A 25942-nucleotide genomic window follows, 5' to 3' on the forward strand; every position below is an offset into this window, starting at 1 on the left:
TAAGGCAAAGAAGCTTCCTCCAGAAATAATGAATTTATGGCAAGGGTATTAATTAAAGATGTTAAGAAAAGATTCATTAAAACCTTTTTATGGAGGATGGTTCTGTACTGCATGGAAACATAGTCATTGAAGCAGGATGATGGGTACAGATTTGTGGCTTTTGAAATGTGGCTGTGGAGAAGGATAGAAGAAGTAGAAAAAGGTGAGTGGACAGAAAGGGGAAGGGAGGTGAACAGAAAGAACAAAAAATGAGGAAGAGCTAAGTATGGTGGGAGAGGAGAAGGGATTGTGATGGAAATCAAAAGAAACCAGGAAATATGGATTCAGAGCATTTTGATTGGGAAAGAGATGTTGAAGACTGTGATGGAAGGCAGAGTGCTGGGAAAATGAGAAAGGGAAAGGAATAGGATAGGCATGTTGGATGGAATGAAAGAAGTATGTAGGATTGAAAAGGAACATAATGTAGTGTCTGATTCCACGTTGTGTTTTTTGTTCGGAGGAATTGTAGAGGTTGTGTCCACCTAAAATCTACCTTAACCAGGAGAATAAAAAAATGTAGCTTTGTTAATTAAGCATCTTTAGTTCCTTTAAATTAGAAAATTTCAAGAGCAAAAATGGTGGAACTAGTCTGATTTTATTCCCTCTAATATTTTGTTTACAGACACAAACAAATTATTTTTGAGCTTCTTGAAAAGGTTAATATTAATTCTATACTGATTTAAAATTATTTCTTATAAAAGAGACAAAATCGCATGCTCAATTCATAACTAAACGTATTGAAACATTAAATAGTCAATTTTCAGGGGAAATTTTAGGGAGGATCCCATCAGGTTTGCCTCAAACTTTATGCCTACAGAGGGAAACCAGCAAAGATAAATCTAAGGCGAAATAAGTAAGTGCAGTCATGCAATTTAAAAAATTGAGCCTAGCAGATATCTGGAGGCATCCTCTTGTTAGAGACAGAATTTGAATGGACTGGATCTCTTCATAGTCAGCTTTTCATCTGCCTTGCACCTTCATCACCACTGGAGACTTGAATTATTATCAGGTAATATACTAGTTAAGGTAGGTTTTGGATGGATGCACCACCAAGTAAATATCTTGTTTCTCTTAACAATACAACCCAACATCGGACTCTACAACAGGCCCCTCTTCATCTTTGTATACTTCCTTCCTCCTTCATCCCGTCCAACCTCCCTATCCTATTCCTGCTCTTTCTTCATTTGCCTAACATTTTCCTTCTATCACAGTCTTCACATTCCTCTGCCAATCAATTTGCTTTTCATCCATTTTTCCTGCCTCTTTATGATTTCTCCTAACAATCTCCTGTCCTTACCATACCTAGCACTTCCTCATTTGTTTTCCTTTTAGTCCACTTCACCTTCTCCATCCTTCTTCACACCCACATTTCAAAAGCCTCCAATCTATGTCAATGATCCTGCTTCAAAGACGATGCTTCTGCACCATACATAACTGCCCTCCATATCAAAGTTTTTATGAACCTGTTCTTAAGATCCTTACTCAATGTCCCTGCCATCATTTCGCTCCTTTTGGAATCCTCTTTGCCTAGTGCAATACTTCTCTTTAAGTCCGGACTACTTTGACCATTTTAGCCAAAGACACTTCCCAGATACATATGTTCCACCTGCTCTAGTTTTTACCCTCCCATTTAAATGTTAAGCTCAGTCTTTCTCTTTCCGGAAAAACACATAACTTTTGATTGACTTTTATTGAATCTCATCCCATATCTATTGCACTGAATTCCCAATTCCTTCAGGAAGTCTTGCAATCCCTTGGCTGACTCACAAACTAGAGCTTGGTCATCAGCAAACCTAACTGATTTTACAAATTCCTCGCCAACTTTAATTGCTATCTCCAGTTCTTCCCATGCCTCTTTAATTATTTTCTCCTCATATTCATTGAACAGCACCAGTGATAATGAACAATCCTGCCCCACACCTCTTTCTAACATGGCCAATTTGGACTCCCTGTTCCCAACTCGCAACTGATCAATCTGAGACATGCACATGTTAAAGGTTATCCTCCTGTCCTCCACTCTATTCCTATTTTCTGCAATATATTTTTTATTTTTTTCCAATCCAATCCATCAAAAGGAAGGCTTAAATATAACCACCAATTTAAATATTTTAAGTTCCTTCACCAGCTTTTCATGGATACTTTGAGGACATCGATTAACTGAACCAGATCTTAATTTTTGAGATCCTCCAGCATTCCCTCTTCATTGGATGTCTTAAAGATTTAGACCAACTGATCTCAGCATTATTTTGGGTTCTCACTAAATCCTGGTTTGAATTGACAACAGTTTTACTAGCAACCCTATGCATTCAGTTTGACACTAGGAGGATATCTAATGAAACAGTCATTAATTAAAACTAACAATCATGATGAGCACCCAGAAATATGCAAGAATCAATTCAATAATGTCACAGAAGCCCAAAAAATACACAATTATTTTTAGACTAACTACTCACCCATATCAGCAGTACTAGCTGAATTCCTTAAGCCTTATTCTCCTAGAATTTTTAGACTTGTTTCACTCTGCCTTTCAAGAATATTCATGAATTTTCAGCAGTATCTTTAGAGCATAGATAGATAGGAATTTTTCCAAGTAACAAGAATTCTAAAATGGGATTGGAAATATTTTGTTGGACAACAGGTTATTTGGCGACAGGTTTTCGCTATCCCCACAGCCATGACTTTAATTGCAAGGCCATAATTTTCTACGTACAGTATACATACATTAAGTTTGAATTAACTTTATTCCAGCTGATTATTCGCATTCAAGCTTTCATAAAAGTTTTCTAATATGGAATTTTTCCTCCAATTTGTGTCTCCCATTAATATAGGGAGAGTGGTCCTATGGTGGTATTCCTTAAAACATCTAGCGCTTTGAATCAGTGCCACGACAAGGATTTTTCTCACCTGGGTTAAACATTCATTCTGATGTTCTAATACGTAGCCACCCAAACATTTGTTTGGAATGTTTATTGTGATGACTCTCAAAGTGCCATAAAACATAATCCAAAAAAACTATTTTGTAATTTTGATGTCTCCCACAGTGTGGAACCTGGGGGACATGCCCCATCTACTTGTGACCCTGCTCTGATTTTTGGGCAGAAAAATCATCAATAAATATATAATGCAAAAAATAGCCTTCCACATTGTGAAGGTCGTTTGAATTACTTCCAGAGTTGAACTTCAATGTAGGGTAGAAATAATAATCATTTATCTTTTATAGTAAAGCCCAAGCTTTCCTGCAGGACTTCCAAACCATAACTGGTTTAGTTTTTATAAGCTTCACAAAGCTCTTGTGTGCCCTGAGTGGTAAACAAATATTGGGTGCAAGGCTAATGGTAAGCCTCTAGGGGCATTATCTTCTAGAGTAAATATCATGTAACCTTTGGCAGCTTATGAACCATTCTCTTTTATTTCATGATTCAAATTTGGTCTGCCAACATTGTTTCAGCAAGGTTAGTTTAGCTTGGCAATTATAACAACTCCAAATAACATATGTAACCTGCCAATTTCTTTCCTGTTAGAGCATAAACTGTAGATAAACTAATATACCTGACAATTTGATGAATGATGGTCCATTGTTAAAATTTATCCATTTTTCTTGGGTAAAATTCATGCTGACAGATTTCTTTCATTTCTTAAGATAATCCAAGAGTTCTTTCAGACTTCCGCCATATCAAAGTGGGATTGACATAAGGATGTCTATCAGAAATTAAAAATCATTAATAGCTTCTTCATTGCCATAAAATTATTTTCTCTGGCACTGAAACATTTTATTGCCATTCCAGCACTGCTAATTTTCTAATAATTTGGAAACAAATTGTTACATAATGGTATATAATGAGATAAGGCATCTTCTCTTAGAATTTTTGGACTTGTTTCACAATGCCATTTTTGAATGTTCAAAAATTTTCAAAAGCATCCTTAGGATAAATATAATAAGAGATTTTTTGTGAGTCACAAGAATTGTTAAGTGATGTTGGAATTATAGGGTAGGGGGACAAGTAAATTGTTGACAGGTTTTGGTCATCCTCTAAGCCATGACTTATTTAAAAAAATAAGAAATTTATAAAAATTGATAAATGATGTTCTATTTTGAAAACCTTTTGCTAAATCCTTTTATTAATGTTTTGCCGTCCCCATGCTACTAATGAGCAATATCCTGCAGGTTCAGTTAATTTCCCAACCGTTGACTTAGTGGTAATCAATTTTCTTTGATCTTAAGGAACTTTTTTATTTCAGCATTCTTTCCATAGTAAAAGGCATTTTTTTTGCATCAGTTGAGGCATATTTAGGATGATGGCATAAGCAGCTGGATTATTCTTAGTCCTTCATTAATACTTTTCCTTTTACAGCAGGCCTTCCAAGGGTTATGCTTCTTGGATTTATGTATTCCAATCCCAATTACTATATTTCGATAACCTATATAGAAGATAGCCAAAGTAACCCTTCGTTTAATTTGTATAACTTGGGAATTTTCAGTAATAGAATTCAAGCGAAATCTGAAGTATGAGTACAGGCTTTACAGTATTATTTGTCAAATTCCCGGGGAGAATTGAAATAATTGATGGCACTTGAAATATTGATGGCTTTTCAAGCATTATTACTTTGATGGAAGAAAGAAATGCCCATTTGTTTTTTATTAAATTTTGTAGGATGTCTAAATAAGTTGGCAGGTACCTAGTAAACAGGGTTCTGACAATTAATATCTGATTTTGATTGCTGGAGATGGCAGAATTTCCTAGATCAGTATTTTGTCTGTTTTTTTTAATTTTAACAATGAGACTAATGACAAGAAGTTCTGTGTGTCTTCACTTTTTCTCTCCTATCCCTAATTTCAGCCTATTCAAACCAGTTGCCAAATCATCCTGATTGTTGGAAAATGAAGTGAGAAGGCATATTCCTAGAAAAACTTCTCATCAGCAACTCTATCTTTTTTTCAGTAGCTCACTCTCATGCCAGACTTCATTTTTATATACCCATCCAACACTTTTGTGTCAAATTTCCTTCAGAAGAATTAAAAATCTATAATCTCCAAGGCACATTCACATGGTAATTTAGGTTTCTATAAAGTAGCATTAAACATTATTATTTTTATTGTTTCATACTTTTTATTAAAACTGCATTTGTTATTTACAGTCAACACATCCATTCATGAAATTTGGCACTACCACTTGTGGCTATTCAATGCTGATATTTTTCCTTCATTTATATTTACACGGGGTCACATGCAGACAATTCTAAAACACACACAGTCAGTGTAATAGTACAAATGCTATTTACAGTATTGGTCCACTGCTTCTTTCGCACCATTGTAATAAAAAATATGTTTTCTGCACAATAGTGAATCCAGTAGATGGATCAGAAATTGAGTCTTGTCTTTACTTTAAGAAAAACAAAATACATTCACTCAGAGCAAAGTAATAAGGTTTACACATTTCATTTACAATCACACACTATTGTTGTCGCATGTTTTTTCTCATTCACTTTTCATAAAAACGCTCATTTTACACGAAACAATTTGTTGATACAAGTCTTGTCATGTCCTAGTGTCATGCATGTGGCACGATTTTTCTAATTGAATGCCTGCATTTAAGTCTGTGATTACATCTTGACATGCAAAAATGTTCTGTGGCAGCCCACAAAAAAAACCATTTATAAAACAAAAAATCTTCAGGCATCAATTGTCTTCATATGTAACTTCAGGTTTGTCTTTCTCTCAACTTGCCACCTTCACAACACATTCTCTGACTGAAGAATCACCTAATTTTTCATTAATAATAATAGGACCTTTTTTCTATTTTCACACATATTCTTCTGAAGGTTTTGGGGTGCTATTTGGCAGCCTGAGCGACGCAGCGGCCGTGCGACCCGGGGCTGTATCTGGCAACTCTGCTATGTCCTTAAACACCCCGACCAAACTTTCAAAATTCGGTCCCCAGTTCAGGAGGTAGTCCCAGCCGAGCGCAGCAGACCCATTTGTGGCCGCTGGCGACCTTCTGTAAGTCACAGCCCCTCCACCACTACCACCCACACCTGCATGGGCCGAAAGTTCATCATCAGAGGCCACCAAGGTACTCAGAGACCCACGGAAGGAATCGAACCCGTCATAGGGCTTCGCGGACGAGGAGTCGCTCTCCCTCCGGACGCCTCTCCGCCTCACCACGTGCCCTCCACCTCCCCCACCCCCATCCACCTCCTCGTCCTCATCCTCTTCCTCCTCGTCGTCCTCCTCCTGGCCCCTTGACGCCTCCGCCAGCTTGGAGAATATAACGTCTCCAGCCCCCACAAAGTCTCTTTTCTCGTACCCACCACCGCTCCCCCCGCCCCCACCACCTCCACCAACTACGTTATTGTTGTCGTATTCAAACTCGGAGCACGTGAACGAATCGTTCCCGCTCTCGTCCGTGGTAGAGCTGTTGTCGGGGGCATCCGTGTGGGCGGTTGCGGCAGCCGCGGCTGCCGCTGCCTCCATCAGAAGCATCTCCGCCAGCTGGTCTTTCCTTCTTGGCGGTCCCGGCCTCCTCCTCGGGTCCTCACTGGAACTGGACACGGCATCCAGGGTGCTAACGAGGCTGGAATTGCGGGGTCTCGAGTTGAGACGGTCTATTTCCTCGGCCGTGAGACCGATGGTCACCACATTCACACCGCTACCACCTCCGCTACCTCCGCCACCCGGGCCCCTCCCCGAGGGACCCCCTCCGACTACAGCTCCGGATGGGTCCCCACCGGGCCCGCCCCCCGGAGCCTTCCGTTTCTTCGTCCCCCCTCCCTGTGAGGACGCGTGGGCACTGCCAGAGCTGTGGCTCAAGTGGCTCACAGGACTGTTGAGGCTCCTCTCGCTGTCCTTCGCGCCCGTACTCTGCGAAGTCGCCAGCAGGGCCGTCTGTAAGGGCTTGCCGCTTATGTCCTGCAGCGTAAGTATCCTCGGGGCCTGCTGCGCCGAGAGCTCACTGCTGGGGCTGAGCCTTGCCAAGGGAGTGCTCTGCATCTTGAGTGCAGACGGTGAGGCGTCCCTAGCGGTGGGGGGCGGGGGCATGGGGCCGCCCACGGGATTTGGGCTTTGACGCAGGAGGGCACTACCACCACCTCTTGGACTGTCTCTTAGGTGGGGTGGTGGGGCATGAGGGGGTGGGGCGGACTGCCCAGTCGGCGTCGGTGGGAAGCCATGGGGGGAGTGTCGATGGCCGTGCTTGTGGTGATAACCTGTTGGAGGTAGGTGGGGATTTGTCTTGTATTTCCGGACATTACCGTCACGGTAGCCCTTGTAGTGGTAGACGATGTCAATGTCTGACGGGGCGATGGAGCTGGCATTCTCTAAGTCGTAGTGTTCCGGGAGGTCAGGGTCGCCGGGTGAAGGAGTGTCGTCTACAGTTCCCGCAACCGGTACATTGCCACGAAGTTGGTGTGCGCCAGGTGACTTATTAACTACCTCTCGCTCAATGATGTCGGGACGTTGGGGTCTCTCAGCCACTTCTCGCTCCTTGTACTTCTTGGCAACCATCTCTTGGGCCAGGTGAGCGCGCAGGGCATCGCTGGTCACTTCACCGTTCTCGAGGAATCCCTGGGGATCAGAGTGCTGACGGACTCCAACTCCACCTCCTCCACCAACCATTCCTCCAGCATCCACGTTGACGACCCCTCCTCCGGTACCCAGAAGACCTCCTCCATTAGGCTTGGAGTGAACCTGTCCGCCTTTCTCCTTCTTTTGGCGTCGCAGCCGGAACACCAGGAAACTCACGAGTATGGCCACCAGTAAGATGACAAAGAATACAATGACCAAGGTAATGCCTATGCTTAATGGGTCAGTGGCCGTCGCAGCACCCACCACGTGACCCACACACCCGGCTGACACCTTGCCCATGTGCATAACTTTGTCGAATATACTTCCCGATCCATTAAAGGGCTGTAGTTCGTCATTAACGGTAAAGTTAGCTATGCATCCCTCGAAACCTGTAAAATAAAAAGAGGCGTGCGTTAATTTTTGACGAAAGATCCTTTAAAAAATGCAACTTATTGCTTAGCAATGGTTTTTTACTTGTTTTAAGGTAATTCAATATCCTGATGCGATTGCGAATTAGAGTTCCAAAAAGAGTCAATAATTTCGGATATATAATAACCTATAAATATTAGTGATGGAAATACTTCAACTTTAAGTAAACAGTGATGCAAAATTGCACTATGTTTTATACATAAGGATTTCAAATATTTGTCTGTAGCAAAATCTTTATCATTTTATTCCATTCCAAATTCTTACATTAAATTTTATTGATTACAAAAATTAGACTTCAGTTATTTCATAATGTGATACTGAAGCGCATAGCACATGTTAGCACATGAGTTCTTTAAATTCAGAGATTTATAATGCATGTGTTGATAAATATTTAGCCAAGTGAATATGGCGAAAATTCAAAAGAATTAAAGTTTACAAAAGAGTAGAACAAATTCATTGAGGAACCAGACTCTTATATTGAGGTTTATGATGCAACAAAAACCAATGCCAAAAATTATTTTGATCCATTATGGCATAATATGCTTCATAAATTTGATCAATATTAACAAAGAAGAATTCGGTGGGACCACTTCTTATTTTCGAACATTGATGGACCAGCAAATCCGCCGAGATTAAAGAAATAAGCATGCAGGTTGATGAATAATTTTCATGAATAATCACATAAGACTCATTACATGCACTGGCAGATTTAATACCTTGGGCAGATTCCCTGGACTGGTAGAGCTCTCTCCGAACGCCTCCAATGGACAAAGATGTCAGGTAAGGATCCAAAAAGTCATGAACACCGGCAACCTCAAGTTCATCTCCGACTCCCACGCCGTCCAAGAGCATCTGTAGGCCTCCCTTTGGCTGTGAATGAAGGGCTACCGAGTGCCACACTCCGTCCGATAACTCAGGTGACCCTGAGACTGTCATATTGACGGGTGTACCAGCACCAAGTCTTGATGCATATTTGAGTCTCCCCTCGAACAACTGGAATAACACAAGAAAAAAATTATATAAGTCAACTTGTTTTCAAAAGACGTTTGCACCATGAATAGAAATGAGTCAAATTATGCGCATATGGCCAGTGTTATACATTCACTAATGTGAGATACGTATGATAGACGGATTTTTTGGGAATGTGCAAACAAAGAATACATTCTTCCGCGAGTAAAGAGAAGTTAAATAAAAAGATTGAAAAAGTAGACTTTATTACTTTCAGTCACACGAACCGACAAAAAATGAAGACTTACCTCCACGGAAGTGAAATCATTGTTGGTGGTCGCATACAGCAGGAGGCCATTCTTGTTGAGCGTCCTGAAGCGCAGGGAGATGCTTTTGACGGGGGCCGAGGAGGCGGAGGAAGCCCTCCTCGCCCTCTTCCGATCCCCTCTGCCCCACAGGGTAGATCCACCGTATATTGAATCGAGCAGCTGCATCCTCCGGTGCTTCTTTGACACCCTAAACTCCAGGAACCCGCCGTCGGAGAGGCTGACCGGCTCGAGTGCGGGACCGCAGTTGGGAGCCAGTACCTGCCGCCGGTACTCAATGCCTCCCTCCTCCTCCCCATACCCGCCGTCGGAGAATTCGCAGAGGCAGGCCGCCGAGCTCCAGCGGTCCACGCAAACTCCTCGGTCGCCGCAGTCATGGCGGCCAACTCCGCCGCCCGAGGGCGGCGAGGAGGTGGACGCGGCGGCTGAGGATGAGGACGAAGACGAGGCGGATGCCCCGTGGGCGGAGGACGGTGGAGAGGAAGGCGACGAGGGTCCTCCGCCGGTGTTGCTACTGCTGGAGGCCCGTCCGCAAGGGCCCTCCCTGGCCCTGGAACACGTCGGGTCCACCCCGCGCGATATGAGGGGGACACTAAGGTTGAGGGGCCTTCCGTTGACCGCGACACTGTGGATACAACCGACGAAGTCGTCGGAGCGAATCTGCCCGGGTCTCTCGAGCACGGGGTCCGCGCTGTGCAGGCCACCGAGGAACATTGGTTGGTTGTTGAAGTTGAGTGTCCTGAGGAATATAGTGCGGAGATGAGTTTACACGGTTTCAAAACGCTCGTTCGTGGCAGAAACAAAAATTAATGGATACATGAAAAATTTTAGGAGAAACCGATGGAAAAATTCCAAATATCTTCTTTAGGCTTTACGCAAAGAAAATGTGTGTGCATTTTATATAAGGTTTTTACTCTTACAGGTATAAAGTAATTAACGCTGAATGATGACCATTTAAATGAGCCGTTCAGTGATAAATCACTGACGGCTTATTGAGTGAAAGTTAAGTCTCTGCTTGTCTTACAGAGCGACTTTTTGGGCCGCTCAAGAAACTTAATCACCGAAAAGATTTATTAAATGCACAAATATACCTCATTATCACGCATGAATTATTGCATCGAAATGAAGTACATATAATCATGTTTATACATGATTGTATGCATCAGAGGTGGCCCTTGTCTTCGACAACAACCGACTTTCGATACTTGGCATTTTTTACCTATGATTGACCCCGTAAACAAATACTGAGATTTAAAACAACAAAAATAATTCCCGATTGAACTTTTTTGTCTTTTTCAGGGTAAACTTAACAGAGGAATCTGATTTAACCCGTAGTAGAGAGGAGAGTAGCGACACCTATTAAACTATTTACCTTCAAAGTAAAAAAATGAAAATTCCAAGTGTGGGTGCCATCGACCGTTAATGCTTCCACGGTCGATAGGCTGATTCTGATAGACCTCTTTGCCACCCTTAATACATAGGAATAAGACTCACTTTCACCTCTATTGATAAAGAAATTGTAGGAATGAACAGTTAAAGCAGCATAACGGAAGTTCAGTAGGTTCAGTGGAACAGTAAGTTCAGTAGAACAAGTAGGTTCAGTGGAATCGAAGTAATTTCATTTTGAATGAGTCGGCCTCCAGCGGGAGGTAGAGAATCCTAAATGTTCAGCGGCGCACAATGATGATAATTACCATGAGTTTGTTTCCCTCGTTCTGGGCCGTAATACTCAATGAATCATAAATGAAAAAGAATGGATCATAAATTAATAAAACGCATTGATTTCGCGTTGGCAAATGAAGACTATTCATGAGTGAAGTTGAACCTCAACGCAAACATGGGTACCATTTCGTACCGCCCAAAACACAGATTCGAAAATGCTCTGTCGATGATACTTTTTGAAACAATCTTCCTGTCCGTCACAAGACCATCGAAAAGTGAAAGAAATATATCCCCCCTTGCGACCTTGTCTGCGCGACGCAGGTAAATTGCCCGTAATTTTTCACCTCTTTGCTTTTTTAAACGAATTTCCCTCGGAAGATTGGATTATTACGGGTTGGCGTGTTATTGGAAGTAAAGCCCCGTTTAATAGTAACTACGGTCAATTTGTCTCGAAAAACGAAGACGGAGAATGAGAGAACGAGAAAAATAAAAACCGAGCACGGAGAGCAGGAGGAGAGGAAGAACTAGAGAAGAGAGGAAGAAGATGGGAGGGAGGCGACGCGATCCTTGCCGGTGATTTATTTTTCCGAGGGGCGGAGGAGAGGGGGACGGCCGAAGGGTAAGGAAGTATTGAGAGGTTTTCGGGTAGGTGGTGGTGAGGCGAGGAGGGCGAAGAGGCGGAGGAGGAAGGAGGCTTTCTTTCTTGAGAACGCGAGGCCTGCTTCACCCCGGAGGGTTCACTCTAAAACTAGCGAGGAGGGAGAGGATGGAAATCAAATGCTCGCTCCAAACTCCGCTCGATCGAACGGCATCAATCTCCATCTTCTCGGGCGCGCGGATGTCTCGAGGGGGAAAAGCACAGCGATAGAGAGAGAGGGAGGGAGAGCGCGCCCTTTTAAACAACGGCCACCTCTCTCTCTCCCTCGCGAAGACTTTGAAGCGCGTATTTTTCATCCGTTGAGGCAGCGGAATGACGAACTGATGGCACTACCACGCGGTATTCAGGGGGGGAGGAGATGGGAGGCAGTAAGGGATTAAGTAGACGGGCCTAGCTTCGGGGGTGGGTGGGAATGGGGGAGAGGGTGGATGAAAAGAGGACGCTGAGAGGAGGGGAATGCCCCTTAAGGAGAGAAGTATAAGGGAGGCGAACGGGCACCTCGACAACGCGAACATATGACTCGTTCAAGACGAAATAAGAAGGGTTTGGCGGTGTTATTATTTTAGGGGAGTGGTGACATTGAAGTCACGTGCTTAATTGGCTGACCAGGTCTGCTGATACCGGGATGGTGTATATGAAATTTCCTATTTTCCCATGCCTAGGAGCGGCGATGGCGTGTCATTAATACCTCTCATTTTCGGAGTGAGACCTGTCATCTACATTAGTCTATTTTATAAGAAATTAGGCCGGAAGAATGTCTGGGAAAATATAAAGGAGCATTACTTGAAGTAGGAATAGTAAATACTTGAGGAATATAAGAGATAGGAGCGTTATTAAGGAATTAGGATTAAATGAGGAAGATTTGAGCATTAAAGTTAACACTTTTTGGGATGGAAGCTTATGATGACCAAGATAAAAGAGATAGGAGATTGAATTAGAACGCTAGCTAGTGTGATTGTCTCTCGAACAAAGAGTTGCTAGTCATTGGTTAAAAATTATTTCATTGGTATTATGGTGCCTGGCACATTACCCCTGAAAAATGAAGTTCAACACAGAGAATCATCGGGTGGAGTTGGACATTTATCAATTCAACATCAATTTATGAATCGCATATTTCATAATCACAATATTCACTGCATAGCATTTACTTGGTCTATGACAACCTAACGAAACTGTAATACAGTTACCTTAGAGTATTCTGCAAAATCCTTATAAAGTACCACCCATATAGATAGAGGAATTAATCTCTCCATTAAAAAAATTCCTGTCCGACCCTATCACTATAGAAATGCATTCTAATCCCTTAGAGTCGTATGACTCCATACCCAGCATACTGTCATTCGATTTGGACAGCCATTACTCAATTAAAACTGGTACGCAAGAAATCTTATCAAAATCAAAGAATGCTGAAGATTTTTCTAAAAGACAACCCTCTGATAGTGAAGTAAATTCAGATTTTTTCAATCACAGCCAATGCATTCAATAATTGAATATCTTAGTAGTAAGATTTAGGAATATTCCGAAGGAGCCAGAATTTACAATAATATTTTTAGGGGTCATTTAGTGATGATTCGTAAGGCGATTGGGTCATATGGTGGAAATCGCTCTATTTGTGTTTCGTCTATTGGTTCAGGAGTTCAAATTGACATTGTCCTCTTGCCCGTCCGTTTGAGCAGATTTGACCCGTCTAAAATTAGGCAGGAGCCTAAGCCAGAATTACTGAGAGATTAATACAGAATTGGAATATCTTCTTTGATAGGAATTCAGGGTCACAGAAATAAAATCATGATGTGAATTATTTTCACTAGACGTTTAGTTTCCTAGTTTAAGAATCAATTTTTATACGCAGTTCGTAATAAATCACCAAAAGGAGAAGTATTTAAACTTAATTAACACAGGTGCAACACAATAAATGTTGTTTCTAAAATGATATGTAAAAGGTACGCCTGCCAAGAAGATAACACGATCGATTCCCGCTGGCTAATTGCCTTTGCGATTCCCTCGATAAGTTTATTTTTCTTTTCATAATGATGCCCATACTATCCTCTCATAATTATAAAATATATTCCCTTTCACTCAAAACCTTGAATGATCAACTCTCGCTTAAAAGCGACGACCATTTCGCCCGCAGATATATTGCAATCGCCATTCATTTTTTTTACCGGCAAACAAGAAATATTCTGTTGTTAAGATAAAATAAGTCAACTATTACTCACAGTTAATTTTCATCAGAGAGTGTGTCTTAAACACTCTATTACGTGGAGTGTATTTTAAAGAGGCTGATGATGAATTGAAATAGATTAGGATTTACAGGTTTGCCAAAATATTTCCAAAACAAAGGTAGTAGCTAACGACATTGTCTTAAAGCTGTTATCCTCAGAAATAACTCTTTCTTAGGCTCACGAGGAGGTTATAAATAGGAGAACGGAATTTCCTACATGATTACGTTTTGGGAAAAAAAGTGCCACGCTTAACAAAAAGAGCCTTCATCTACAATTTTTAAAACTGCGTTCCATTCTATGTTCATCCAAAATCTACCTTAAAAGAGGCTACCTGATAATAATACAAATATTAAAATGCTAAACAAGAAAGCGATAAATAGAACATAGCTCACAATCAAATGGCTGTTTGATTTTGGCCAAAAATATATTTTTACTTTACAAAACCTGGCATAGTTACCTGAAAGACTAAATTTCTCTGAAATTTCAATACATCACGGATGATGTTCATCTAGGAATAAAATAAGTAAAACACATTATACTATCATGATTTACGGAAACAGTATACGCGAGTAGGTGCACGACTATGAATCTTTACGGCCAGGAAAAACAGTTACCGGACCTTACTTCAAAGATTCACGTCCTATCTGTTTAGCAGCGAGTATACAATTATCCCACTTCATTTCCCTCAATAAAACTCCTAACTACTCTAGGAATATTCGTTAATTAGGGTAATGGACTCCAAAAACTGAGTTTTATACTAACTCCAATGTGAATTTTCACTTCATAACAGCTCTTCTCATTGATAACTTTTAATACCCCTGGTCTCTCTCTACCATTACTCTGTCTTTCTGCCAAATTAGGAAAAATAAAATAGACTACGATCCGTGGAACATTTATGCGTGGGGTTTGATATATAACATTAGTTCTGGAATCCTAACTAATACGGCGCGTAGAAACTTGTTATTTAAAGACGCAGAACAAGATATCTTTCCGAGGAATCACCTCACTTGAATGATAAGTTTAAAAAGCGCTTTCCGGGCTGTTTTAGAGCAAGGCGAAGCGGGAAACCTTAAATTTTGCATCGGTATCTAGTAACGAGCGTTAACCCGTATCGTTTCATCTGTAGGGGTGTGGAGAGAGGGAGGATAGCGGAGGGAAGGGGAAGGGAGAAGCTTTTGAGAATTTCTCTAAAATATCCTCGAACCCCACGGGTTTTATCCGTTAGCATGTTATTACGCGTCGAAACGCTAGGGCGAGCTGTGCCTCCCAAAAAGTATTGGATTAATTTATTGATGGCATTCCACGGGAACAATCCGTCCCCTTGGGGGTTAGGGAGACTGCGGTTTAAAAAGTTTTACTAAGGCCATCAAAAGAGTTTACAATGGCCCCCGAGGAGGGCGAGAGAGGAGGGTTGGAGAGGTGGACGTAGGGGGTGAGTGGGTCAAGATGAGAGAGGACGGGGAGGTGGAGTAAAAGCTTTCATAGCGGGACGAGGGAAGGGGAGTTTGGGAGAGGGTGCAAGAGAGGAGAGGGGGGCAGGTAATTACCGCTAAGATCGTCTCGTAAGAAAATTACACATAAATTTGTCCACGTCTGACAACCGCCCCGTCGTATGCAGATGCCCCTCAAGTCAGTCTAAACATAAGTTGGTGGGAGGCGAGCGAGTGGGTTGGTGCGGTGGGAAGAGGGGGCCGTGTCGATGCTGCGAGGAAGACGGGGGGGAGAGTAGGGAACGGGAAAGGGGTGCGGCGTGAGGATTTTTGGTGCGCGGGAAGGAGGGGGACGGTGATTTGTGCTCGCTGTAATTTTTCGTGTTATTTCGATTATGTGACAATAATCACATGGGGAAGCGTAGCATTAAGCTAAGTGTAACGTGAACAGGACGGCTAGATTACCGCAGTTTCGAAATGGCCGGCGAGGGTGGGTGCGTGGAGCCACCCCCTCCGAAGGGAGCAAGGCACAAGGGGAGAAGAGGTGGAGCGGTGGGTGAGTTACGGCACGGTTTTGATAGAGCTAGAGGGCAAAACGGCTCCTTAATAAGGGTCTTTGGATGTCTGGAGACGAAGGAGAAAAGAGGCAAGAAAAAAAGGGTTTCGCGGAAAACGAAGAGATATCGACGACGTCGGGAGAGTTCCCAACGGCACGGCTCGGCGGCGCTAAATTCCAATTTTCTCGAACGTTACTGAAAATTTATTCGCCTCGGTGCGCGAGAATGGCGAATAACACATTTCAAACGTACGCAATAGAGTGTAAAATAACCCCAACGGTTCGGGGATTGCACCGTGATTTAGTGCGCATCACCGCGAGCGGCAGCCGATGCTTTTGGGGATCTATTATTGAGCCGGTTTCTAACGAATATAAGAGTAAAAAAAAGAGACGCGATCATAGATTTCATCCACCTGGTTTGTGCGCTCAACTGAACAGCGCATTTGCCGATTTCAAAAAAATGCTCGATCAGGAGGAGGGGTGAACACGGGTGCACAAAAGCGATGCTTGCGAAAATTTTCTCTGAATATGCCACTCCGTGAGGTACGTGACGGCGTGACTCAAACCTCAGGATAAAGTGAAGTTGACGGTGGTAATTCGCCGCATTAACTTCCGTTTGCCACCTTAAAAAACGTGTACCTATTACGGGGTCTTACTACGCGTTATGAAGCGTGATTTTACCCCTAGCAACAAAAGTAGGCAACGATTTGCGGATGAAATTATTTACATTTGTTGACTATTGGTTTGGTAGTTTTATATTATGTAAAATATCAATAATAACGTTGAGTCTAACTCTGAATATTTCTCATTAGCGTCAACTGATATAAAATATTTACGATGGATTTGAGTCCTTTTAAAGTAATTTCTGCGGAATGGCAACCTTTCCGATAGTTTTCTCGGACGATATGAATGAAATATACTTCTCTACTGATATGAGTAAAAATAGTAATACTGACGACGCTCCTGACAACTTGAAATTAGAAAAACATGGAAAAATTTTACAAAAATTTATTTTATATAATATAATAAAAAATATGGAATTGAACTCCTTACCTACCAATTCAGGAAACAATTACCGGAGGACAGCGTAGCCATATGTAAGGTATGCATAACTTCGCTTGAGTTGCGAGTTAGCTTCGTTTATAAGAGATGGGATTTGTGGGAGATGTGTTTTGCTTGAAGATCGGCGTATAGCAATCCGCTCGCAATCTACCGTTTTCAATACTCGTAAATATTTGTTGGCTGTATTAATTTTTTCCTCCCTTTCCTTTAAATAAGATGGGCATCACCTTCACAGTCGTCTCTTTTCTCTTTCAACAGATTGTTATCGACGCAAAGGCTTCACTTAAGAAATTAATGCTCTCAAATACGACGAGAACATTCTAGATACGCCTAAACCCGAAAAAAATCAAATTTTCAGAAACAATCAAATTAGTTAAGGCCCATTCCTAAAACTCAAGGGGAAGATTCGTTAAATTAACTTCATAAAAACCATGTTTATAACGTAACTGATGCGCACAATAAGTTTAAAGAAATTCCCATTTTTCGTGCCATTACGCCGGTATTTAACAAACTGTACAGGTATTATATGTATTAGTATATGTATTTGTTTGCTTCTTTTATTACTCATTCAACCCTGGTCGACATAAATTCGATGAATCGGAATTGCATCTTCTACCTTAGGCTGTTGGATTATGAAATTAAGACTTACCCCGAGGGTCCAACGTCGTCCGCATAGCAAGACTTGTCTCCGGGCCTGCATTCCCTGCAAACGTCCCCGTTCTCCGAGCAGCTGCCGACCGCCAGCGAGACCACTCGACCATTCCTCGTGGCCGTCACTTTGTGCCACTCGCCGTCCGACAGGAAACCTCCCGCCGATATTGAAGCTATCGCCGTCCTCGCCCCGCCGAAGGAAAACGTGGCCCGTCCACCCAACAGCTCCAAAGCCACGAAGTCCGACCTTCCCCCCGTCTGAATCCCATACCCGTAAACCAAAAGTGCGTCCGCTTTGCTGGTAGCAAAAACCACTGACACGTCGTTTGTGCTACCGTCCAGTGCAGGGAACGCCATGTAGGACAGCTCGTTGAAACCGAACGTGGAGCGCTCGCAGTGTGTGCCGTGTCGACCGTCAGGACAGCTGCAGCGGTAACCGGGTTTGAGCGGTATGCACCTCCCTCCGTGCAGACATGGGTTGCGCCGGCAGGAGTCGGCCGCGGCCGTTTCGCACCTGGCACCCCGGAACCATGGACGGCAGAGACAAAAGAAACCCCCGGAGGGTGATTCCCGACAGGAGCCACCGTTGGCGCAGGGCTGCGACGCACAGGCCGCACCCTTCTCCACCTCGCAGAGCCTGCCCTCTTGCCCAGGCGGGCAAGCACAGATGAACTCGCTGTTGTGCCTCCTGCACGTCGCCCCCGAGTGACAGGGGTTCGGAGAGCAAGGATCCTGGCGCCTTTCGCACTTTCTCCCAACGAAGCCGTCCGTGCACTTGCAAGCGAAGTCGTGCCCCACTGAGGGTGAGGTGAAGACCAGCGAGGGACTGTCTGTCACGCTCATCCTCTCAGGGACGACGTGAATACCCTCGCTGCACGCCCCACCGTTCTCACAGGGCGGCCGAAGGTGACATGGGGAGTAAGGCACAGAAAGAGATCTCGAACGAAATATCTGCTGCATCAAATCTCGTTTTCTAGCCAAGGCATCGCCGACATGTGTCCTGCTTCGATATCCACCCCCAGGTGCGCGGACGGCAACAGACACTTCCGTGCCGTCGCTTTCAGCGTCTCGGATGCTGAAAATGACGGGCGTATCTCCGGAGTCGAAAACCGAACCCATTAAATCCAGAAGCGGCTTGTAGGACTCGGATAGGAATTTACTGGCCGTTAGGTTCTCTGCACGTATGGTAACGCTATTATCGACTGTGGTGTTATCGTAGGCCACAAACTCTACGCTGACGGATGATTCAACATCTGGATACACACCGTCGTTGCCCTGTACTTTGAGGGATAAAACCATGTTTGGAGACTCGGCCACATGTTTGGTAACATGCAATTCACAGCCTGTGGGGACGGAAACACCTTTCGGCACGGATCCCAAAACCTTACAACTGTATTGGCCTGAGGTGTCAGCGTCGTTAGGTCTAATATCAGCTATCTTAGCTCCGGATGATGGGAATGTGCCTCTAAAGAAGTGCACCAGTACTCTAACCATACGAGGCGTTGATGGACTGTCATTTCTATCCAGAACGACCACTCGCACATCGTGCCTAGCTGTCATTCTCGGTGTTCCGCTGTCAGCAACTTCCACTACAAATCCTAATTCTGGCGTGATCTCTCGGTCAATGCTCCTAGTTGTCTTCACCAATCCAGAATGCTTCTCTACTATGATGTAATCTTGCTGTTTGCCTCCCACAAGTTCGTACGTAAATGGAGGTCCGTTGGGGGGCAGGTCCGGATCTGCAGCGGAAAGGATCATCACACTGGTGGAGGCAGGCTCATTTTCTAGTACGTATCCCACAGGTACGGCCGGCCGGAATATTGGGCCGTTGTCATTTACGTCCGTCACGACCACCCTTACTTCAGTAGTACCAGTCTGAGGAGGAGTTCCCGTATCTATGGCTCCAACAATTAGAGTGTATGTCTCGATTGTCTCTCTGTCCAGTCTAGAAGCTGTCTCCAATGAGCCACTCTGCGGATCAACCCTGAAAGCCTGTCCTTCGTTACCACCTATGATGGAATAGGCGAACTGATTGTTTTGCGGTCGTACATCTTTGTCTATAGCAGACACTGATAATACGCGAGTTCCAATAGGAGCACCTTCAGATACCTGCCCTTCGTAACGTGGCTTCAAAAATTCCGGAGGATCATTACCATCTTGAACAGAAATCACAACTTGTGCTTCGTCGGTATCGTTGCCCCTGATACTACCTGCGTTCTTGGCTAAAACAGTCAGGACCACGCGATGCTGAGTCTCTCTATCAAGATGCCGCGACACCGTGAGTCGTCCAGTAGAGGCTACCAGAGAGAATCCACGATCGTTACTTGACCCTACAAGTAGATAGAATACCTCTCCATCCGGACCAGCGTCGGCGTCTGTCGCTTGCACCAGTCCAACACTTGCTCCAACCTGTGCAGATTCCGATACTGTGAAATGGAAACCAGGCTGGACGAACTTAGGGAAGAACTCATTCTCTCCGGTGATGTGAACATGCACGGTTGTAGATCCATGCATGGTGGAATCTGGATTGGCTGCAAGTACGTCGAGCGTATAAAGAGCCCTTTCCTCAAAGTCAAAGCTCACCTTTGATGTTATCTCGCCTGTCTTCGCCCCAATACTAAACCACTCTCTACCACTACCACCAACAATGGAATATTGGATGATTGCGTTCTTTGGAGAGTCAATGTCTTTCGCTTCGACACGGTAGACTGATGTCTTTGGAGGTGCGTTCTCCCTGAGATATGCGTCGTACACAGTATTATTGAAAACAGGAGCGTTGTCGTTGATGTCGGTAAGAGTTACAGTCAACATTGCTGTAGCAGTTCTTGGTTCAAAGCCCAAGTCTCTTGCTGTAACGTTCAAGTGGTATTCCTGCACTGTGTCATAGTCCAACGCTCGTAAAAGCGTAACGGCACCGGTATACTTGTCTACAGTAAAAGCCCTTTGCTCATCTCCTCCTGCTATGGCGTATCTAACTATTCCATTTGGCCCCTCGTCAGCGTCAGCCGCAGCGACTGTCAATATAGTAGAATTCACAGGTTCGTTTTCGGGAACTATCACCTGATAACTGAGTGCTGTGAACGTAGGCGTGTGCCTATTCTCACCTGTTACCACCAATGTGACGGTCGTTTCATCCGACTGCGGAGGTGAACCCTTATCCACAGCTCGTATTCTAAGAATGAAGACCTGAAGACGCCGGGCCCGAAGAGGAGCGGCAACAGTAATCCAGCCAGTGTTGTGCCCAATGGTAAACAATTCTGATCCATTTCCACCGATTCTCTGATATTCCACCTCTGCGTTAACACCAAAATCTTCGTCGTCTCTTGCAATCACGCGCAAGAGTTTCTGACCCACTGAAGCACCTTCTGGTACTGGTGTGAAATATTCTGACTTTTCGAATGTTGGAGCGTTGTTATTGGCATCTACTACGTTAACTGTGACAGTACATTCGGAGGACATAGGAGGTTTACCGTTGTCAGTAGCACTCACGGTCAGCACGTACTGATTTTCAGGCGAAGGCTCAAGTGCAGTGTGTTTATAACTTAAACTTCGTTTGGAGAACACTTCACCACTTGCAGGGTCAACAGCGAAGAAATCCGAAGGGTGTTTTAGTGCGTATGAAATTACAGCGTTCGGTCCTTGCTTATCTCTATCTGTTGCGGACACTTGACCCACAAACGCTACGGCCCTTTGAAGTTCTGGGAAGTTGAAATTATAGTCCGAATGCTCGAATTCTGGTGCATTATCATTCTGATCTTGAATAGTTATGGTCAATGGCGTTTCCTGCCTCCATGCCCCATCAACGGCCACAACTTTCAACATGTATTCGTCTTCGGCTTCTCTGTCCAAAGGTCCTGCGACTGTTACGTTACCTGTCAACGGGTCAATTCTAAACTTTTCTCCAGGATTCTCGGTGAATGAATATGAAGCGTTGGCATTCTCTCCAATATCAAGATCGGAGCTGGTAACCTGGATGACAAAAGTACCCAGTTCTGCATTTTCGGTCACGTTCACGCTAAACAACCTAGTGAACTTCGGTGGGTTGTCATTTTTGTCCACAACGGTGACGATAACAGTTGAAGAACCAGTCAACGCTGGCATCCCCTGGTCCACTGCCTCCACAATGAGTGTGTAAGCCGAAACTGATTCGCGATCCAATTTCACGTTCGTTGTTAGCTCCCCTGTTTCCGCATCGAGTGCAAAAGCCCTGTCGGTATCGCCAATGTCCCTTAGTTGGTAGAGCACGCGACCATTTGCACCGTTATCTGCGTCAGTCGCCCTTAGAGAAAGCACCCTCACCGGTGCTATCTCCTCCTCGAGTACAGTAGCATTGTAGAGGGCGTGCTCAAACATAGGGGGGTTGTCGTTCGCATCCGTCACGTTGAGGAGAAGCCTAGCCACCGATCGCAAGGGAGGTTCATCGGAATCCCTCGCGGCCACCCACACCTCGTAGGTCGGTGCGGTTTCAAAGTCCAAGCCTCTCTTTCCACCTGCGGAAACTTCGCCGGTCATAGGGTCGATCCTCAGGGCATCTCCGACATTGCCGCCGGCGACGGAGTAGCGGATGCTCCCCGAGGGGCCAGCCTTCGGGGAGGAAGCCGTCACCCTGGTGAGCACCTGCTCCCTCGCGTCTTCAGGGAGGGTGAAGAGCCTCTGGGGGATGGACACGCTGGGGAAGAGATGGGACGGCATCAGTTTCACCACTAGCTCCGCGACGGCTGATCGCGGCTCCCTCCCGCCATCGGTGGCCCTTAGTTCGAGATGGAAGGTCGACGTTCCGCTCGCACTGAGATCTCGGGCCGCTTTGATGACTCCCGTCTCCGGCTCCATGGTGAACTTGTCAGCGTCCTTGCCCCCAAGGTGATAAACGATCTTGCTGTTCTGATCTACGTCGTTATCCACAGCCTTTGCACCGAAGACGAATTGATCTGAGGAAAAACAATGAATTTTATGAGCACTAGTTTACACCCATCCTCATCACATTTAACTAGTATCGCACCGTGTATTGCAGCATTGACCGATGCACAAAGGTTGTGTCGTAATGAAGAGTAAAGGAAATTTATGAACGCTAAGAAGGTAATATTTCATTCATCTCAAGTTTCACTGCCTACATCTTCCTATAAGCGACATATACCTTGTACTCTCAGACTTGCACCTCTAGTACTGGAAGGTGGGACAACAAATTTTGGAAGTAAATTTTCAATGCATTCTATTCACACAAAAGAGAAAAATAATATTTAAAAAGTTCGCCAAATATTTATTTAAACAAATTCACTAAAATATACTACTCATACTTTTAACTAATAAATCTTACGATTATTGAATCACTCCAATCTTTAATATATTTTCTTATTTAAAAAAGTGATTAATCAATATTATCAATGTAGCTCGTTTCTATTGACTTAATATCATTTAAATATGGAATCCCATGTTACATATTCTAATACATAAAGCGCAAAAAGGGTTAATAAGTACGAACGTAATTTAGTTACAGGCATAATATCTTCTCTCATTCATTTTGTTCAATACAATTCCAACTCTACTCTGGTGAATGAACCCGACTAAATTAATAGAAAACACCTACATCTGATAAGCATCAATGCTGTACTGTACGTATTAAAACAGGTGATATAGCATTACACTTCTATTAAAACAAGTAAACTGTTAAGAATAACAAATCTAAAAATCGCAATTTATGTTTTAACATTTTCCCATACGGCTCGCCAAACACTAATGTAACGCATTAAATATTTACTTCCACCGCTCCCGTCAATTTCAATTCGATGAATGAATCCATGCAATTGATAGCTCAACTGGTTACATAGCCATTTCATCAATTATCAAATACACATAAAATACGAGTAATGAAACGTGCGTTGAAAGATCAGAAGACAAACGGCCGACCACTTACGACAAGTGCACGAAAACACTTATCACGCTTTCTTTCAAGTTGTAGAAATACGAGGGAATTGAGAGCACTTATTTATTCTATTGGACGAAGGAAGAAGGGGACTTTCTAATCGCAGAGGGAGATCGAGATGTAACATTCAAATCTCCGCCCTCCTAGCGGCTTATTTTGCCATTGGGTTCCCACCTCCCGAACCGGAATGCCGCGATATTTATTGTTTGCGAAAACCTATAGCACGAGGATCTCGCCTTATTCTATCTTGCTCTCCCTCTCTTAACCCCTCTCGCTTGCTACCCTCTCCCTTGCTACCCTCTGCTCTTCATTCACTGAACTTACTGCGTTTGTTTTGCAGTCTTAATTTCAGCAGGCAGGAGTAAACTGATCTTTTCCACATTACCTTTACCAAATCGAATCACCTGGTCGTTTCACATGTACTTGTTGAGTCTTACATTAATACTTTTCATGTACCCTTGTTTTTAAAGGCAGTTGCATCAAACACGGGTGTATAATGTTAAATTTCATGTTTCATTATAATCTACCATCGGATATAAAAAGAGAAGAGCTATGGCTACAATTTCTCCCGAATTAACCACTGACTCATTGATTCTCACTCCAGCCCCGTCTTCTCATAGCTCCACCTGTGCCTTAATTCACTTATTTCATATTTTAGAAAACTGCATGCGCCATAGAATGTATTTCTGACGGAAAAAGAATGAATACTGAAGGCTAAGAGGAATACTTCCGGAAAGACGATGGAAAAATTTGGCGCAACTTTATCACGTACCTATGAGGTACGATGCAAAGAATTTTATTGCCGAGGTTTTATGGAATTTCCCAATTATCGACATTTGAGGACACGGCCAATGACGGAAGGTTCTCCTAAGGCCCCGCCCTGTTAATAACAACTTGGGTGGGGCCTTTGGGTTTTACTTACTTTCGTTCCTCGGTACATTTGCTCTTTCACATAAACACAATAGAGGCTTCTGCGACATCACAGGAGGGGATACAAATTTAAATAACATGATTGCCGCGTTAATATTTCCTGGAAATGCATAATTCCACCCTACTGAAACGTCTAGAACGTTGGAAAGTAATGAAAACCTAACAGCGGAGAAAAGTAGACACTCAAGAGATCTCAAATTCACCCGAGCAAATGATTTTTTTCTGTGTGCAACGTGGATGGCTGTCTCCCAAGCCCTTCACACCCTCTCTCAGTTATCTCCTTCTATCCGGCTTTTTTTCGCACTCTCTCTCCCTCCTCTCTACCAGCCGGAAGATGTGGGATAGGAGAGGTCGCACATGAGGTGATCGCTCACCCACTGGAGGAATGCCAAGGGATGGTAAAATGTAATCCGACGCGTAGGCGATTGTCGACTCCTTTGAAAGGATAAACCAATTCGCCCTGCGTTAAGCAGTCTAAAAAGGACGCCGCTTTTCTTCTACGGAGTGAAATGACGAGCGGAGCCGTGAACTAGTGCCTCTCGGCGGTGCAATGCCGCGCGGAAGTCGCCCATTCGCCAATGCAGACGTGCTCGAGCATGGAATGTCATGAATGACACCGTCAATGGCGCTGCTTGCGAGGCGAGGACGAAATTAAACGATTAAAGTGAAAAACACATGCCCACGAATGACAGATACGATTGAAACTGGTGTCTCATGGTGGATATCATTATGAGTACTTGATTCTGCACAAGGGGACGAGGGGCATAGTAATGGCGACAGCATGAATTTTAATGGTGCAATAATGTATCTAGACACGCTATTTCCTAAAGCGAGGAGACCAGTAAGATAACTTAAATCAAATAACATTGATTAATGCTCAAAAAATGAGACATTTATCAAACGTATCATTCAGACGAATTCGTCAAAAGGATCCAAGCGGAGTTTTTGGTCGGTGTCGAAAGGACGGAATAGGGAATACCTGGCGAGAATGAAGTGGATTCGGTATCTCACGAAAGATAGCACTAATAATCGCATAAGTCTGCAGTACCTGAATTTTTCACGAGCCATGATTTATATTTTGAACTAAATTTTCAGATGAGTCCTGTCCAGTTAATTAATAGCATATAAATTTCAACATAACGCTGGCTTTTAAGGAAACTTTAAGTATTTAATGGTAAACCGAAGCAATGTAACAATCGTAAAATGATGAAATGGTTAAAACAGATTATTTTTCAATTGAAATGATATTTAACCATAATTAAAGGACGGGATAGGATGCAACATAGATTGAAAAATCAAGTAAAGCGCCCATCTGGTGGAGATGCATATTAAAATGAAGGAAATAACTTTGCAATTCCACACACACCATTTAGAACACGGTCTAGGAGAGAACACATTCCCTTGTAGCGTGTGGAAAAGCAAGTGTCTGAAAAGGATTTACGTACACTAGAGACACTCTCATTTCTATGATGATGATAGGGATACCAATGAGGAGCTTGGGGGTAAACGGAAGAGGATTTGATCTGAATGACGTGTATAACAGTCTAC

General features: G+C 43.6%; 1 protein-coding gene across 1 annotated transcript in view; it reads right to left on the reverse strand.

Moving 5' to 3' along the window:
- Positions 1 to 5127: 5127 nt before the first annotated feature.
- Positions 5128 to 25942, reverse strand: part of ft (cadherin-related tumor suppressor fat) — a 656626-nt gene continuing 635811 nt past the window's right edge. Inside the window, exons 10-16 of the mRNA XM_071589250.1 lie at positions 17543 to 22472; positions 9819 to 10042; positions 9286 to 9689; positions 8757 to 9022; positions 6783 to 7991; positions 6349 to 6680; positions 5128 to 6213 (exon numbers count right to left, since the gene is read on the reverse strand). Coding sequence (XP_071445351.1) covers positions 5840 to 6213; positions 6349 to 6680; positions 6783 to 7991; positions 8757 to 9022; positions 9286 to 9689; positions 9819 to 10042; positions 17543 to 22472 — 7739 coding nt within the window. The 3' untranslated portion in view covers positions 5128 to 5839. The remainder of the gene's footprint in view (positions 6214 to 6348; positions 6681 to 6782; positions 7992 to 8756; positions 9023 to 9285; positions 9690 to 9818; positions 10043 to 17542; positions 22473 to 25942) is intronic.

Source organism: Hetaerina americana, unplaced genomic scaffold (assembly GCF_022747635.1).
Source record: "Hetaerina americana unplaced genomic scaffold, ioHetAmer1.1.p SCAF_35, whole genome shotgun sequence".
In the NCBI taxonomy this organism is placed as follows: domain Eukaryota; kingdom Metazoa; phylum Arthropoda; class Insecta; order Odonata; family Calopterygidae; genus Hetaerina; species Hetaerina americana.